The sequence below is a fragment of the Oncorhynchus nerka genome, linkage group LG15, assembly GCF_034236695.1.
Source record: "Oncorhynchus nerka isolate Pitt River linkage group LG15, Oner_Uvic_2.0, whole genome shotgun sequence".
NCBI classification, from domain to species: domain Eukaryota; kingdom Metazoa; phylum Chordata; class Actinopteri; order Salmoniformes; family Salmonidae; genus Oncorhynchus; species Oncorhynchus nerka.
In genome coordinates, this window is record NC_088410.1 from 39,130,493 (window position 1) to 39,149,110 (window position 18,618).

Below are 18,618 nucleotides of genomic sequence, written 5' to 3' on the forward strand. Positions count from 1 at the left end.
AGTATCCTTATATGTCTGTTATTAGACGGTGCTATCACTCTGTTATTGTACTAATAGTTTTGTGGAATGAGTGTATTTATCAAGACTCTTTGGGTTGATAGACACATGACAACTTTCCATCTTCTCTCCATGTCCTCAGGGTGGAGCGGGAGATCCATAAGCTGAAGCAGAGGATCAGTAAAACTGAGGGAAGTGGAAGGAGTCACACTGGGAGCGGCGATGAAAAGACCAGTCTCAGCACCCCCCCTGTCAGCCCAATCCAGAGCCTACCCCCAGTGCTTCCTATCGCAGATGACGGGTACAGTGCCTTCAGAAAGTATTCACACCCCTTGACATTTTCCACATTTTGTTGTTACAGCCTGAATTTAAAATAGATTTTTGTCATCACTGGCCTACACAAAATACCACATGGAAATATGTTTTTTAAAATTTTAACACAAAAGAAAAAACTATGAAAAGCTGCAATGTATTTATTCAAGCAGTATTCAACCCCAACATTTTTATTTTACTTTTTTTAAATGATACCTTTATTTAACTAGACAAGTCAGTTAAGAACAAATTCTTATTTTCAATGACTGCCTGCCTAGGAACAGTGGGTTAACCTAGGAACAGTGGGTTAACTGCCTTGTAAAGGGGCAGAACGACAGATGTTTACCTTGTCAGCTCGGGGATTCAATCTTGCAACCTTTCGGCTACTAGGCATTTACATTACATTTACATTTAAGTCATTTAGCAGACGCTCTTATCCAGAGCGACTTACAAATTGGTGCATTCACCTTATGACATCCAGTGGAGCAGCCACTTTACAATAGTGCATCTAAATCTTTTAAGGGGGGTGAGAAGGATTACTTTATCCTATCCTAGGTATTCCTTAAAGAGGTGGGGTTTCAGGTGTCTCCGGAAGGTGGTGATTGACTCCGCTGTCCTGGCGTCGTGAGGGAGTTTGTTCCACCATTGGGGGCCAGAGCAGCGAACAGTTTTGACTGGGCTGAGCGGGAACTGTACTTCCTCAGTGGTAGGGAGGCGAGCAGGCCAGAGGTGGATGAATGCAGTGCCCTTGTTTGGGTGTAGGGCCTGATCAGAGCCTGGAGGTACTGAGGTGCCGTTCCCCTCACAGCTCCGTAGGCAAGCACCATGGTCTTGTAGCGGATGCGAGCTTCAACTGGAAGCCAGTGGAGAGAGCGGAGGAGCGGGGTGACGTGAGAGAACTTGGGAAGGTTGAACACCAGACGGGCTGCGGCGTTCTGGATGAGTTGTAGGGGTTTAATGGCACAGGCAGGGAGCCCAGCCAACAGCGAGTTGCAGTAATCCAGACGGGAGATGACAAGTGCCTGGATTAGGACCTGCGCCGCTTCCTGTGTGAGGCAGGGTCGTACTCTACGGATGTTGTAGAGCATGAACCTACAGGAACGGGCCACCGCCTTGATGTTAGTTGAGAACGACAGGGTGTTGTCCAGGATCACGCCAAGGTTCTTAGCGCTCTGGGAGGAGGACACAGTGGAGTTGTCAACCGTGATGGCGAGATCATGGAACGGGCAGTCCTTCCCCGGGAGGAAGAGCAGCTCTGTCTTGCCGAGGTTCAGCTTGAGGTGGTGATCCGTCATCCACACTGATATGTCTGCCAGACATGCAGAGATGCGATTCGCCACCTGGTCATCAGAAGGGGGAAAGGAGAAGATTAATTGTGTGTCGTCTGCATAGCAATGATAGGAGAGACCATGTGAGGTTATGACAGAGCCAAGTGACTTGGTGTATAGCGAGAATAGGAGAGGGCCTAGAACAGAGCCCTGGGGGACACCAGTGGTGAGAGCACGTGGTGAGGAGACGGATTCTCGCCACGCCACCTGGTAGGAGCGACCTGTCAGGTAGGACGCAATCCAAGCGTGGGCCGCGCCGGAGATGCCCAACTCGGAGAGGGTGGAGAGGAGGATCTGATGGTTCACAGTATCGAAGGCAGCCGATAGGTCTAGAAGGATGAGAGCAGAGGAGAGAGAGTTAGCTTTAGCAGTGCGGAGCGCCTCCGTGATACAGAGAAGAGCAGTCTCAGTTGAATGACTAGTCTTGAAACCTGACTGATTTGGATCAAGAAGGTCATTCTGAGAGAGATAGCGGGAGAGCTGGCCAAGGACGGCACGTTCAAGGGTTTTGGAGAGAAAAGAAAGAAGGGATACTGGTCTGTAGTTGTTGACATCGGAGGGATCGAGTGTAGGTTTTTTCAGAAGGGGTGCAACTCTCGCTCTCTTGAAGACAGAAGGGACGTAGCCAGCGGTCAGGGATGAGTTGATGAGCGAGGTGAGGTAAGGGAGAAGGTCTCCGGAAATGGTCTGGAGAAGAGAGGAGGGGATAGGGTCAAGCGGGCAGGTTGTTGGGCGGCCGGCCGTCACAAGACGCGAGATTTCATCTGGAGAGAGAGGTGAGAAAGAGGTCAGAGCACAGGGTAGGGCAGTGTGAGCAGAACCAGCGGTGTCGTTTGACTTAGCAAACGAGGATCGGATGTCGTCGACCTTCTTTTCAAAATGGTTGACGAAGTCATCTGCAGAGAGGGAGGAGGGGGGGAGAGGGGGAGGGGGATTCAGGAGGGAGGAGAAGGTGGCAAAGAGCTTCCTAGGGTTAGAGGCAGATGCTTGGAATTTAGAGTGGTAGAAAGTGGCTTTAGCAGCAGCGACAGAAGAGGAAAATGTAGAGAGGAGGGAGTGAAAGGATGCCAGGTCCGCAGGGAGGCGAGTTTTCCTCCATTTCCGCTCGGCTGCCCGGAGCCCTGTTCTGTGAGCTCGCAATGGGTCGTCGAGCCACGGAGCGGGAGGGGAGGACCGAGCCGGCCTGGAGGATAGGGGACGTAGCGAGTCAAAGGATGCAGAAAGGGAGGAGAGGAGGGTTGAGGAGGCAGAATCAGGAGATAGGTTGGAGAAGGTTTGAGCAGAGGGAAGAGATGATAGGATGGAAGAGGAGAGAGTAGCGGGGGAGAGAGAGCGAAGGTTGGGACGGCGCGATACCATCCGAGTAGGGGCAGTGTGGGAAGTGTTGGATGAGAGCGAGAGGGAAAAGGATACAAGGTAGTGGTCGGAGACTTGGAGGGGAGTTGCAATGAGGTTAGTGGAAGAACAGCATCTAGTAAAGATGAGGTCGAGCGTATTGCCTGCCTTGTGAGTAGGGGGGGAAGGTGAGAGGGAGAGGTCAAAAGAGGAGAGGAGTGGAAAGGAGGCAGAGAGGAATGAGTCAAAGGTAGACGTGGGGAGGTTAAAGTCGCCCAGAACTGTGTGAGGTGAGCCGTCCTCAGGAAAGGAGCTTATCAAGGCATCAAGCTCATTGATGAACTCTCCGAGGGAACCTGGAGGGCGATAAATGATAAGGATGTTAAGCTTGAAAGGGCTGGTAACTGTGACAGCATGGAATTCAAAGGAGGCGATAGACAGATTGGTAAGGGGAGAAAGAGAGAATGACCACTTGGGAGAGATGAGGATCCCGGTGCCACCACCCCGCTGACCAGAAGCTCTCGGGGTGTGCGAGAACACGTGGGCGGACGAAGAGAGAGCAGTAGGAGTAGCAGTGTTATCTGTGGTGATCCATGTTTCCGTCAGTGCCAAGAAGTCGAGGGACTGGAGGGAGGCATAGGCTGAGATTAACTCTGCCTTGTTGGCCGCAGATCGGCAGTTCCAGAGGCTACCGGAGACCTGGAACTCCACGTGGGTCGTGCGCGCTGGGACCACCAGATTAGGGCGGCCACGCGGTGTGGAGCGTTTGTATGGTCTGTGCAGAGAGGAGAGAACAGGGATAGACAGACACATAGTTGACAGGCTACAGAAGAGGCTACGCTAATGCAAAGGAGATTGGAATGACAAGTGGACTACACGTCTCGAATGTTCAGAAAGTTGAGCTTACGTAGCAAGAATCTTATTGACTAAAATGATTAAAAATGATACAGTACTGCTGAAGTAGGCTAGCTGGCAGTGGCTGCGTTGTTGACTTTGTAGGCTAGCTGGCAGTGGCTGCGTTGTTGATTCGGGGGCTAGCTGGCTAGCTAGCAGTGTTGATTACGTTACGTTGCGTTAAAAGAACGACAATAGCTGGCTAGGTAACCTAGAAAATCGCTCTAGACTACACAATTATCTTTGATACAGAGACGGCTATGTAGCTAGCTATGTAGCTAGCTACGATCAAACAAATCAAACTGTTGTACTGTAATGAAATGAAATGAAAATGTGATACTACCTGTGGAGCGAGGCGGAATGCGACCGGGTTGTTGAGTTCTAATCTGTAGGCCAACGCTCTAAACACTAGGCTTACCTGCCACCCCAATAAATGAGTTCAGGAGTAAACATTTGCTTAACAAGTCACATAATAAGTTGCATGTACTCACTCTGTGAGCAATAATAGTGATTAACAGGATTTTTTTTAAGGACTACCTTCTCTGTACCCATACGTACAGTTATCTGAATGGTCCCTCAGTCGAGCAGTGAATTTCAAATACAGATTCAACCACAATGACCAGGGAAGTTTTCCAATGCCTCGCAAAGAACGGCACCTATTGGTAGATAAAATAAATTAATAAAAAGCAGATATTGAATATCCCTTTGAGCATGGGGAAGTTATTAATTATACTTTGGACGGTGTATCAATACACCCAGTCATTACAAATATACAGGCGTCCTTCCTAACTCAGTTGCCGGAACGGAAGGAAACCACTCAGGGATTTCACCATGAGGCCAATGGTGACTTTAAAACAGGGTTTAACGGCTAAGTGGAAAGAAGTAAGTCTGTACAGAATAAAACATATTCCAAAACACGCATCCTGTTTGCAACAAGGCAGTAAAATAATATGTTATGTTTTGGGGCAAATCCAATGCAACACATTACTGAGTATCACACTCCATATTTTCAAGTATAGTGGTGGCCGCATCATGTTATGGGTATGCTTGTAATTGTCAAGGACTGGGGAGGTTTTCCAGGATAAAAAAAGAAACGGAATCGAGCTAATCTCACTTTGTAACAACAAAATGAGGAGAATGTAAATGGGTGTGAATACTTTCTGAAGGAACTGTATGTGTCAAATCCTATGCAATATTCACAATGATTGCACAGGCAAATTTGTTGTAGGATTGGGAATGGTAAAATGTAGATGTCAACGTAACTACCAGATGATCATATTGAAGATGCCTTATTTTTGGACCCTAGGGTTGACCTGGCTATTGCAGATTGAGTGTCTAAGTTTCCTTATCCGTTGACAGGATAAATGCATATATTGAGGAGGAGGTTAAGAGAAGGTTACAGAAGCTGAACCGCATCAATGGTGACAAAAACAGTGAGCTCTCACTTTCATCTGAATCTCTGCAGGTAAGCATCAGTGATGCATTGTTTTGTTTGCATTCCCCGTACAGAGCGCATGCAAAATTCAGATGGTGATATTTCTCAATCTCACAAATATATTATTGATGTTCAAACTCATAAAGTCTTAGTCACTGTAGTCTCCCATACAATCGGAGCTTAATAAAGAAACCCCCATTTGGAAATTGTGCCTTCAAAAAATAGCAATTATATGAAGCTCTTCAATCCTACAGGAGGACAAAGAAGTTAATGATTCTAGCTCTGTTAGATTAACAGATGAGGTAAGCCCAGGTCCCCGACACGGTATACAGAATGAACTATAATCTGCATGCATTTCTGATAATTCTCTATAGAGGTTACATGGACCAATCACGTGGGATCTTTTTCCAACCTTTCTCTAATTATGTGGATGATGTTTTGCCTTGTTTGCTTTTATTTTCCCCAATAGGAGGAAGGTCTGCCATCAGGCAGACTCTGCTGCCTGATGCCGAAGTTGTCCATTTGCCGCAACATATGCAATTTGAGTTTGAGATGACTTTGACATTGCAGTGTATCTTTTAGGAATTGTTTGTCATTGCTTAGAGGTGTGGTCTTATTCATTACAGGATGACAACAAGCTGCAAAACCCTGTCAACCCTAGGAAATTGAAATATGAGGTAAGACTTGAGTATTTTCTTTTTTTTGTTGGAGATGGAGAAACTAACCAGACATTTTTAAACAGTAATTTAACTTGAGTGGCAATCATGCTGAATCTTCACAAACCACCACACCAACTATGGAAAAAATACATGCCGTTTGTAAAAGGCGCTTTAGGGAACATTCTGTTTTACAAATTTGGGATACCTGTATCTGATAAACCATATAAGATTCCTAAACCAAGAACCTTTTTAAGACCTTTATAAAGAAATGGCAAAAACATAAGAATATAGCTGTTTATGGGGATATTGACTAGAAAAATCCACACAATCACAAAGAAGCAGGAAATTGGATAAATACTGAATTGGCTAAAGGAAAGCAGTCACTGACCAGGAGGCCGACCCAAGTGTAGAACAGGATAAGGAGAAATGTCTAGCCAAACAAGGTTGATATCTGGTTTTGTAAGAAAAGAACAAGATTGCATGGAAGCCTGGGATGTGTAATTTTGTATTCCTACTGCATAACAATCATCAATTTATTTTAATTCTGTTTTGAATTGTAATCTTGCTCATCTCGATTTTATTTCAATCACAACTGGATTTTTACACTTGGTGGAGGAAGAACTTAATTTACTGGGGTGAGAATGAATAATTGAAAGACTATAATTCAGAGCTGTGATCTCTGGTTTGAAGTTATAGTCATGGAATCCCCCCCTTGTCCACACAGAAAGACTCCATGCCCGTGCTGTGGCGTAGCTACCTGTATGTCCCAGGACTTGAGACGAGCACTCATCTGGAAGGGCATCCAACAAGTTCAGAAGAAGGTGGCAAAGACCACTCGGAGTTAGATAAAATTCACAATCCAGAAGGGGAAACCAAAGTCTTGGCACAGAAGGGAATATTGCCTTATAAAGAGGGTGAAAAAGCAAAATGGTGGCAGGTGGGAGTGAAGGGGAAGGTTGACCAAGCTGAGAGCGAGAACAATGGCTGTGATTTTAAAACCAAGGACTGGGGATTTAGGTCTACAAACACCATAGTCAGTGAGGATGGAAGTAACAGCCAATGTAGCCCAGATGAGGGAGTAACCAATTTTAGTTGCTGCATTGTTGACAAGACCAAAAGTCTATCATATTCTCAGTCCAGAGAAACCAGAACAGAGAACCCAGTGTTGCACGGACTCACACAGTTTGACTCTGTGGAAGCTACCAAAGACCAAGTTCAGAACACAAGCAAGACAAGTAACGACACTGCAACCATGATCAACTCTGAAGTCCCCATACTGACACAAAGTTCAAAGAGACAAATCGTCATCAAGGGCTACTTTGGTCTCAACAAGATCCCCAAAGAGTCTGTAAATGGGCAGGTGCAGAGGAATCTGGTAACTTCAGAACCGGATCGACTAACCAAGGAACTGGGAGCCAAACAGAGTTACGTCCTTGGATACTTGGCAGGCAAGCTGTCTGGAGTTTACAACGACGCTGGACGATATCTGCAGAGTACACGGGATATCATTAGGCAGGTTCGAGCAGGAGAGACTTCAGCATTGACTACTACATTCTCTCAGTACATGACCATAGTTACAAAAGATCTTCCATTTGTTCAGAAAAAGCAGCTTGACCATTCAATGAAACCCGACTCAAGGCAGAATAAAGTTCATTTTGCCAATTTGACAGGCAATTGCCTTTTCAATGTACCTGAGAAAGGTCATATGTCTGCAATTACGGACATTTCATTATGGCCTAAAGGCTCTGTGACAACCTACAAAGACGGGAAGCCTGTAGTTTATTGTCAGACGCTCGTGCAGTTTCCCATCTTCCTTTCGGAATTACAGTCTCTTCCACTTCAGAAGATTCTCATTCGTTTGTATTGTGTGACGCCCAAAATCGCTGCCACTTCCCACCACCTTTTGGGTATCTACTGGCTAAGCGTTGCCAATTGCAAACAGCCTACACCACAACCAAGTTGCTTACTGTTATCTGAAACCGACCTCTATGCAGTCTCCGCTGGTACTGGTTTAGGTAACAACCAGCCTTTGGCAGTTTTTCAGCACTTCAGTCTCTTGCACATCAAGGAGATCCAAGTGAGCTTTGCTGGGCAGCATGTACGACTCCTGGGCTCCACTGAAGACACCATCTTGGTCATCTTCACCCACAGCAAAGAGCTTACCCAGGAGCTATGCTGTACCCTGCTGAAAATCCTTGCCCCGGCAGAGGTTCAGGAAGGCCCAGGAGCCCACCCCTTGCTTCGTGGAGACCTCTCACGCCTCTCTCTGGACTGGAGGTCCCACGTTCCAGACCTCCTGCTGGATTGTGGCCTCTGTGTTACCTCACGCTTTAAGAGGATCATGGCTGACCTGCTCTACATCCTGCACGGCAACATGGAAGGACCCAACAAGCCCTCATTGGCTGACATACACCTTCTTATCTACACTTCCATCAAGGTGGAAAACTATTCCACCTCCCGCCAAGATGTCCTTTGCCAGTTCTTTCTCACAGACAACCACATAGGCCTGGTGCAAGAGGATGTTGTGTTTCACCCGGTACCTCGAGGCTCAACTCTGGTTCCCATCCAACCCCAGTTTCAGGGAGTAGAGCTGCGCAGACGCTCAGACATCCGATGTGTGCTTGTGAGACACAGCGATAGATGTATGGTGCTTGACATCGCATTCTCCACGGCTCACAAAGGGCAGAATGAGACCAAAAGAAAGACCAGGAAAGGCGTCGCCATTGTCCCTTTTCCTTCTGATTGCAGGCCCCCAGCTGATTCCTGGAAATTAACTTTCAGCTCTACCTCGGATGCAGCAATCCTTATCAATCATCTGTCAACCTGATTTTAAGGCTGTGCTTACAGGTCATAAAAGGATGTCATGCTAGTAGGTAATAAAAGGAAAGGAGTTTAACTGCCACTGCAGGCCTGAAGTGTAATGACCGTGCCGTCCTGCTGAACTCTTTTCTTTCATTCAGCGTTGCACTTGAGCAAGAAAGCCATGGTGAGTTGGCAGTTATGAGGTTAATCATCAGCTAGCTAGACTGATGACATTAGGGTTTGCATACTATAAGAGTTTAGCAACATTATCGCAAATATTCTACTTGTAAATCCTATTTTGTTTGAGCATGACGGCACCGCCATACCACTTCAATATGTATTTAACACTGTTTAAATGATTTTTTTGATTAGTTGAAAATTATATTTAAAAAAACAACAAAAAACATCATTATTGTAACATGGGAACCATGCCTGTTGTAATTGTTAACGTACATCCACAATGTCAATGTAACATTTTATTGAAACGTATCTACAGAATCCTCATGAACATTGTGTTATAAGAAAATACATGTCCATATTATGAATATAGATCAAATACTAAAATGTAAAGGTGTAACTCCAATGGCTGCTATTGATTTTAAAGTATTTTATAGTATATTTGAATGCTTCTCTTAACATACTGCCAATGTGGTGGTACACCTTAATCAAATCGTTGTCACTTTAAGAACAGTTTTACTCACAAACCTAATTGTTTTGTATTGGTGTTGTTGATTAATTGGATATTTCATAGATTTTCTTCCCCACTACAGGGAATAGGTTGACCTTTTTGTTTAGTCAACTTAGCTCTCCTTCTCTGTTCTTACATGAATGCTCACATCAATCATTTTTGGCTGGTGAAATTGTTTTCTTCAATATGTTTGTGTATACGTTTATGCATATCAATCATATGGTAATGTGCAATATGGTTTTGAGGACTATGTGTGAAAAGTAACATGAAGAATGTCTGATGTACAATATGACTTGTGACTATGATCACTGTAATAATGTTAATAAAATATGTTTAATTGTTTTAACAAAAAAATAAAGATGGTGTTCTGTATAAGCCTTTGCGTTGCCTGGCGGTATCTGGCTGTTCTGTTTCATACCTGTTCACTCTTGTCATATAAATAAGACTACACCTTCCTGTCCATGTTTCTCTCTCTCCCAATTTCCTTTTGTTCCACCCATGTCTTTCCCAGCAGCGATTTGTCTCTGTCCCTCTTGGGACCAACTCCGGCTGCCTAAAGGACCCCGTTAAAATTAGCATTCCTCGCTACGTTCTCAGAGGGCAAGGGAAAGATGAGCACTTTGCGTTTGAAATTAAGGTACGCTTCTCTTGTTAAGTATCTCTCAAGACCCAGGATCGTCACTTTGCTGTCTGGTCTTGCGTACATGTCTGACAGGTCCATGTCTTTACTACTTACTTAGTGCTCCATTTAGAATTCTGACGTTATTCAATGAGTTCGTTGTATCAGTCTTGTACTCAGTATTATTTTCCTCTCTCTTTAGATCACTGTAATGGATGAAACGTGGACCGTCTTCAGGAGATACAGCCGCTTTCGGGAAATGCACAAAACTCTCAAGATGAAATACCCCGAGGTAAAAAGACTGATGAACTAGGAATTACCACATACAACATGTCCTCCCCTATTGGAGATAATCGTAGTATAATTGATGCGATCTTAATGACCTCCTTCCATACCAGCTTGCAGCTTTAGAATTCCCTCCCAAAAAACTCTTTGGAAACCGAGATGAGAGAATGGTTGCTGAGCGGCAGAGTCACTTGGAGGTGGGTGCTGCCATTGACACATACTATTGCGTTTCTTAACAGCAGTATAATTAAGTTGTCAATCACTGACAAAAGTCTGAAGGTTTGTCATTCTCATCCGTCAGTTCAGAGACCTAATTGTTCCTTGACAGACATTTTAAAGCAGTAGCAGTAGTCGATCACCAAACATTTCTGTAGAAAGGCCAATGTTAAATCCTTATGCTCAAATGTTTTGTTTTTATTAGTCTTGCGCTGTTGGCAGTAGGTGCACTTGATTCAGAAGCCCTGCATGCTGGGTAGGAAAAGTGTTTCCATTTTTGAACCTTTTAATTTGACTGAAGGGACAAACTCTGCCTACCCTGCAGACCAAGAGAGCTGAATCAAGTGTGCCTACTGCGCTGGCAAATCAGATAGCTCAAATCACCATGCCTACAGCTTCCACAAACCCACAACAAATTTTGATACTAGCCTAGGTGAGAGTTCATAACTTTTAAAACCCTGACTAAAGCGAGACTGTCAAATATGCAGCAAATAGCTGATGTGTTTGAGTGAGTTCATGTTTGTTTTATTCAGCACTGTTTTTATTTAACACTTTCACTAAACTTAAAAAGCGTTTCTCCCTACTTCTACTCGCCCTACAACCACCACTGCAGCTGCAATGAATGTATCAACAGGCCTGTTTTCATTATTAGCAGCTCGTCTTTTTTTGTTGTTGATGTTTTTCGCCCCTTTCTCTAGTCATAAGAACAACGTGAATTTGTGCATGAGGCAGAAATAATGTAGTGCGACTTGAGTTTCGCATTTAGGTGGAAGACTGTCCCCTCTCTCTCTGGTCAGTCTCCCCGAGGAAAGGAGAGAGCAGGGAACTTGAGAGGCAGACCCTCTGCTGCTCTCTCCCTCCATTGAAACTGACCATCAGATGCAGGTACCATCAGTACAGTAAAAAACAAAAGCTAATTTGTTGCAAATTATTTCAATTCATGCTCAGCTGTGCCTTGCAAGTTCTACAACAACTGATCTTGTTATCAATCTTTTGTTATCAAGGCTTAAGTTTTGAAATATAATATAGTCTGAAGGCCAAGCGTGTTGTAATAATGTATTGGGCCTACTGCACAAAGCTCATTAATGTTGCATAGGCTTACATTCTTTGAAGTCATGTTTTAAAAATAATAATCTGAGCGGTAGATCTCTTTTCTTTTTGACTACGAAAAGGTTGGTGACCACTGATTTTTAAAGTGTGTTTGAACTGTAGATGGCACTGTAGGAATTATTATTATATTGATTGATATCCATTGTATGGATAAGAAGAAATATTGTTCTAATGTTGGATGACTAAGCAGGAGATAAATGCTCCATGCTACTGTCATTGCTAATTCACACCCTACTAATCTATAGTATTCTCTCAAACAGACCTAACACACACTCTCTCTCTTCTGGAAAGTACATTATCTTTTTTCTTTTTGACTTGTGTAAATGTTTTACTTTTTACTCTCTTTTTAAAAAAACTCTTACTTGTAGTCATTCCTCACTCTTCTCCGTTTGCTCCTCCAGAAATATCTGAAAAACTTCTTCAGGGTTATGATGTCGCCCTCCTCGGGCTCTCCACTCTGCACTGATTCGGACTCTGAGGGTGGTCTGCAGCTGTCCAAGTACACAGTCTGTGACTTCTCCCCGTTCTTCAAGAAGGGCGTCTTTGACTACAGCAGCCATGGAACTGGTTGAAGACATTTTAGATGAGGACGGGTTGGAGCTAGCCTTGCCCCAGATCTTTTTGTGCTGTTTTGCCATTTCCTATGGTCATTGTCATGCATTGCCCATTGGAGTTGCGCAAACAGATCTGTGACCAGGCTACGATGGAGCAGCTTTAATCCCAAAACCAAAGTGTGCAGTGCCTTCGCAGGTCGCAGTCTAGGTATTGACCTCAGTACAACCAAGTTATCAGAGGCACTAAGGAACAGATATCTAACTTACTAGTTACCTTACTACATTTTTCCTACTCGCTCTCCTTCCTTTCCTACTCGCTCTCCTTCCTTTCCTACTCGCTCTCCTTCCTTTCCTACTCGCTCTCCTTCCTTTCTTGTGGAAATTGTACTTTTTATGAGGACCAAACACATGAGAAATGGTCTCATCTTATAAGTCAAGTAAGTAATGTAATGACAACCGGTGTAGAATATTTCCTATTACAGTGACACAAAATGGTTCTAAAGTGGGCCTTGCTGAAAGGTAATGCAACCGCTGCCAATCTAGAAGACATTGCAAAGTCCTGGCAGCATTGACTTGCTAAGTCATCCACTCTGCTCTCTTCCTGTTCACCACAGTTTCTCAGAAATAATGTTTTGAAGGGAGGCTTTACAAAAAAATATATTTTTATGCAGCTATAATTTCATTGGCAACTCTAGTTTCTACCATTTCTGGTGATATGTAATTGAGACTGACATGTGCTGTAACTATGGGAACTGACCATGAAGGCATTATTCTTCACTACCTGTAGTGTTAAGGGTAGCCTGTTTCTGTACTGTATGGGTCATGGCTTCTTGAACTTGCTTAAAGGGGATGTTCAGTATTTTTATAACTTAATGTTAATGGTTCCTCATCATAAAAGTAGACTAACCCAACCATGGGTTACATTTCTTCTAGCCCATAGATTACCTACAAGGTTAGAAACCAAAAAACTGAACTTCCCCTTTTAATGTTGATACAAATTTCTCATTATTACACAATGTATCAATTGTAAATAGTCTGAGGAGAGGAACTTTTGAGTGCGATAACAAGGACTCATGATCCCTCCCAGTTTGGGTGAACTGTTAACTAGTCATTTTGGTGAGCTCTCGAAGTAATAGTGGACTTCACCTTTAGTGGTAGCTACTACAGTTAAACATAACATTTAAAAAGTCGAGCTGATGTCACATATGGCATTGGTTCAGGTTGAATCATAGTATTCAGGATTGTGAGAATAATCATTGACGGTGGCGTCAACTAATGGTGGCACAGTATAGTCTCTCGAGACTTCACCTTTCGACACTTAATTGTGTATTTTTGGGCCTAGGCAGTTGGTGTGCCTACTGGTCGTGAAAGCTGTTGCTAACAGTGTTCCTCTCCATGTTTCCAGCTGGCTAATAGAATGATGCATTTGTTGACTGCATGTCTTCCGAGTTTCACAATTAATACAGTCACTGCTGCTGATTCAACAGTTTTTTGGTTTCTAACCTTGTAGGTAATCTATGGGCTAGAAGAAATGTAACCCATGGTTGGGTTAGTCTACTTTTATGATCTTCTGCCCGAGATGGCATAGCAGTTCAGACGTCTTTTGTCCTCGTCTTGTCGTGTCGTGTATATATATATATATTTACAACTTTTTTCACGTACATTTTATTTTTATTTTCCATCAACTCATCTTCAATACACTCTCCTGCAACCTGCCTCACCAATTGATATGTATAAATACGTATTATTTACCTCAAATCTGCAATCCTCCAAGAAGCTAGCCAGAAACTCCAAGAAGCTAGCCAGGAGCTAATCAGAAGCTAGTTAGCTTCTTTACTGGCAACTCGTTAGTATTTAGCTAACCACGGTTTGTGGTCATCAGCTATCCTTTAACTCGAAAATCTATCGCCAGTTTTGTACGGCGCAGCGCGGCTCGGAACGGAACATACCGGACCGATTTTTCTCTCCATGTCCCTGGATTTCAACTGCTCTCTGGACATTCACTCCCGGATCTCACAGCTAGCTGGCTGCTATCCGTGTGTCTATCTGCTTTCGTCGATTCCGGAGCAAACATCAATTACTCCGGAGCTAGCCAGCTCCGTCAATCACTCCTGAGCTCCGTCAATCACTCCTGGGCTGCAGTCACCTATCCGGACCCGTTTTACTGCCTACGCGGAGCCCCACCGGGCCTTCACAACTGGACTGCCGACGTTATCTACCCGAAGGAGATCCGGCTGGCTCCTCCGTCGCGACGTTACCTGAATGCCCATCTGCGGCCTGCTAACCGTTAGCTGTCATACCGGCTGCTCTCAGAATAGACAATCGGACAATTTATTTATTTTTATTATTATTATGTTTCTTCTTGGGCCTCTATAACTATATCTATTGTTTTTATTTTTTTGTTGTTGTGTGATTTGGACTAATCCCCTCTACAACACGGAACTCCACTAATCTACTGACGGAACGCAAGAGGTGGCTAACAACAGACCTCCATCCTATGCTAGCTTGCTACCGATGTCCTGGCTAGCTGTCTAAATCGCCGTGACCCCCAAACCAACCTCTCCACTCCCTGGACCCTTTTGATCACTCGACTAAGGATGCCTCTCCTTAATGTCAATATGTCTTGTCCATTGCTGTTCTGGTTAGTGTTTATTGGCTTATTTCACTGTAGAGCCTCTAGTCCTGCTCACTATACCTTATCCAACTTATTAGTTCCACCACCCACACATGCAATGACATCTCCTGGTTTCAATGATGTTTCTAGAGACAATATATCTCTCTTCATCACTCAATACCTAGGTTTACCTCCACTGTATTCACATCCTACCATACCTTTGTCTGTACATTATACCTTGATGCTATTTTATCGCCCCCAGAAACCTCCTTTTACTCTCTGTTCCAGACGTTCTAGACGACCAATTCTTATTGCTTTTAGCCGTACCCTTATTCTTCTCCTCCTATGTTCCTCTGGCGATGTAGAGGTGAATCCAGGCCCTGCAGTGCCTAGCTCCACTCCTATTCCCCAGGCGCTCTCTTTTGATGACTTCTGTAACCGTAATAGCCTTGGTTTCATGCATGTTAACATTAGAAGCCTCCTCCCTAAGTTTGTTCTTTTCACTGCTTTAGCACACTCTGCCAACCCGGATGTTCTAGCTGTGTCTGAATCCTGGCTTAGGAAGACCACCAAAAATTCAGAAATTTTAATTCCAAACTACAACATTTTCAGACAAGATAGAACTGCCAAAGGGGCGGTGTTGCAATCTACTGCAAAGATAGCCTGCAGAGTTCTGTCCTACTATCCAGGTCTGTACCCAAACAATTTGAACTTCTACTTTTAAAAATCCACCTCTCTAAAAACAAGTCTCTCACCGTTGCCGCCTGCTATAGACCACCCTCTGCCCCCAGCTGTGCTCTGGACACCATATGTGAACTGATTGCCCCCATCTATCTTCAGAGCTCGTGCTGCTAGGCGACCTAAACTGGAACATGCTTAACACCCCAGCCATCCTACAATCTAAACTTGATGCCCTCAATCTCACACAAATTATCAATGAACCTACCAGGTACCCCCCAAAGCCTTAAACACGGGCACCCTCATAGATATCATCCTAACCAACTTCCCCTCTAAATACACCTCTGCTGTCTTCAACCAAGATCTCAGCGATCACTGCCTCATTGCCTGCATCCGTAATGGGTCAGCGGTCAAACGACCTCCACTCATCACTGTAAAACGCTCCCTGAAACACTTCAGCGAGCAGGCCTTTCTAATCGACCTGGCCGGGGTGTCCTGGAAGGATATTGATCTCATCCCGTCAGTAGAGGATGCCTGGATATTTTTTTAAATGCCTTCCTAACAATCTTAAATAAACATGCCCCATTCAAGAAAATTAGAACCAGGAACAGATATAGCCCTTGGTTCTCCCCAGACCTGACTGCCCTTAACCAACACAAAAACATCCTATGGCGTTCTGCATTAGCATCGAACAGCCCCGTGATATGCAGCTGTTCAGGGAAGCTAGAAACCGTTATACACAGGCAGTTAGAAAAGCCAAGGCTAGCTTTTTCAAGCAGAAATTTGCTTCCTGCAACACTAACTCAAAAAGTTCTGGGACACTGTAAAGTCCATGGAGAATAAGAACACCTCCTCCCAGCTGCCCACTGCACTGAAGATAGGAAACACTGTCACCACTGATAAATCCACCATAATTGAGAATTTCAATAAGCATTTTTCTACGGCTGGCCATGCTTTCCACCTGGCAACTCCTACCCCGGTCAACAGCACTGCACCCCCAACAGCAACTCGCCCAAGCCTTCCCCATTTCTCCTTCTCCCAAATCCATTCAGCTGAAGTTCTGAAAGAGCTGAAAAATCTGGACCCCTACAAATCAGCCGGGCTAGACAATCTGGACCCTTTCTTTCTAAAATTATCTGCCGAAATTGTTGCCACCCCTATTACTAGCCTGTTCAACCTCTCTTTCGTGTCATCTGAGATTCCCAAAGATTGGAAAGCAGCTGCGGTCATCCCCCTCTTCAAAGGGGGACACTCTTGACCCAAACTGTTACAGACCTATATCTATCCTACCATGCCTTTCTAAGGTCTTGAAAGCCAAGTCAACAAACAGATTACCGACCATTTCGAATCTCACCATACCTTCTCTGCTATGCAATCTGGTTTCAGAGCTGGTCATGGGTGCACCTCAGCCACGCTCAAGGTCCTAAACGATATCTTAACCGCCATCGATAAGAAACATTACTGTGCAGCCGTATTCATTGATCTGGCCAAGGCTTTCGACTCTGTCAACCACCGCATCCTCATCGGCAGACTCGACAGCCTTGGTTTCTCAAATGATTGCCTCGCCTGGTTCACCAACTACTTCTCTGATAGAGTTCAGTGTGTCAAATCGGAGGGTCTGCTGTCCGGACCTCTGGCCGTCTCTATGGGGGTGCCACAGGGTTCAATTCTTGGACCGACTCTCTTCTCTGTATACATCAATGAGGTCGCTCTTGCTGCTGGTGAGTCTCTGATCCACCTCTACGCAGACGACACCATTCTGTATACTTCCGGCCCTTCTTTGGACACTGTGTTAACAACCCTCCAGGCAAGCTTCAATGCCATACAACTCTCCTTCCGTGGCCTCCAATTGCTCTTAAATACAAGTAAAACTAAATGCATGCTCTTCAACCGATCGCTACCTGCACCTACCCGCCTGTCCAACATCACTACTCTGGACGGCTCTGACTTAGAATACGTGGACAACTACAAATACTTAGGTGTCTGGTTAGACTGTAAACTCTCCTTCCAGACCCATATCAAACATCTCCAATCCAAAGTTAAATCTAGAATTGGCTTCCTATTTCGCAACAAAGCATCCTTCACTCATGCTGCCAAACATACCCTTGTAAAATTGACCATCCTACCAATCCTCGACTTTGGCGATGTCATTTACAAAATAGCCTCCAATACCCTACTCAACAAATTGGATGCAGTCTATCACAGTGCAATCCGTTTTGTCACCAAATCCCCATATACTACCCACCATTGCGACCTGTACGCTCTCGTTGGCTGGCCCTCGCTTCATACTCGTCGCCAAACCCACTGGCTCCATGTCATCTACAAGACCCTGCTAGGTAAAGTCCCCCCTTATCTCAGCTCGCTGGTCACCATAGCATCTCCCACCTGTAGCACACGCTCCAGCAGGTATATCTCTCTAGTCACCCCCAAAACCAATTCTTTCTTTGGCCGCCTCTCCTTCCAGTTCTCTGCTGCCAATGACTGGAACGAACTACAAAAATCTCTTAAATTGGAAACACTTATCTCCCTCACTAGCTTTAAGCACCAACTGTCAGAGCATCTTACAGATTACTGCACCTGTACATAGCCCACCTATAATTTAGCCCAAACAACTAACTCTTTCCCAACTGTATTTAATTTATTTATTTATTTTGCTCCTTTGCACCCCATTATTTTTATTTCTACTTTGCACATTCTTCCATTGCAAAACTACCATTCCAGTGTTTTACTTGCTATATTGTATTTACTTTGCCACCATGGCCTTTTTTGCCTTTACCTCCCTTCTCACCTAATTTGCTCACATTGTATATAGACTTGTTTTTTTTTACTGTATTATTGACTGTATGTTTGTTTTACTCCATGTGTAACTCTGTGTCGTTGTATGTGTCGAACTGCTTTGCTTTATCTTGGCCAGGTCGCAATTGTAAATGAGAACTTGTTCTCAACTTGCTTACCTGGTTAAATAAAGGTAAAATAAATAAATAAATAAATAAAAACATTTCAGAAACACTTTAATAACTGTACTATACTGTAGGTACAAATATACTACAGTTTCACATTCAATTTAGTATAGTGCAAAAAAACTTGATTCA

The 18,618-nt window shown here is 44.2% G+C and overlaps 2 protein-coding genes across 7 annotated transcripts in view; both read left to right on the forward strand.

Annotated features, from left to right (window-relative positions):
* Positions 1-9,825, forward strand: part of LOC115103868 (kinesin-like protein KIF16B) — a 28,937-nt gene extending 19,112 nt beyond the window's left edge. For 3 of the 6 annotated variants that reach the window (XM_029624875.2, XM_029624879.2, XM_029624880.2), the window contains 5 exons: positions 140-316; positions 5,226-5,331; positions 5,556-5,603; positions 5,928-5,978; positions 6,685-9,825. In XM_029624875.2, the coding sequence (XP_029480735.1) occupies positions 140-316; positions 5,226-5,331; positions 5,556-5,603; positions 5,928-5,978; positions 6,685-8,787 (2,485 nt within the window). In that variant the 3' untranslated portion in view covers positions 8,788-9,825. The remainder of the gene's footprint in view (positions 1-139; positions 317-5,225; positions 5,332-5,555; positions 5,604-5,927; positions 5,979-6,684) is intronic. The other 3 variants (XM_029624877.2, XM_029624878.2, XM_065001574.1) reach the window with 3 other exon arrangements.
* Positions 9,826-10,115: 290 nt separating this feature from the next.
* Positions 10,116-14,970, forward strand: LOC135560187 (kinesin-like protein KIF16B). Its single transcript, XM_065001575.1, has 3 exons — positions 10,116-10,361; positions 10,468-10,551; positions 12,082-14,970. Exons 1-3 carry the CDS (start codon positions 10,281-10,283, stop codon positions 12,250-12,252), a joined length of 336 nt encoding a protein of 111 aa, XP_064857647.1. The 5' UTR covers positions 10,116-10,280; the 3' UTR covers positions 12,253-14,970.
* The last annotated feature ends 3,648 nt before the right edge of the window (positions 14,971-18,618 follow it).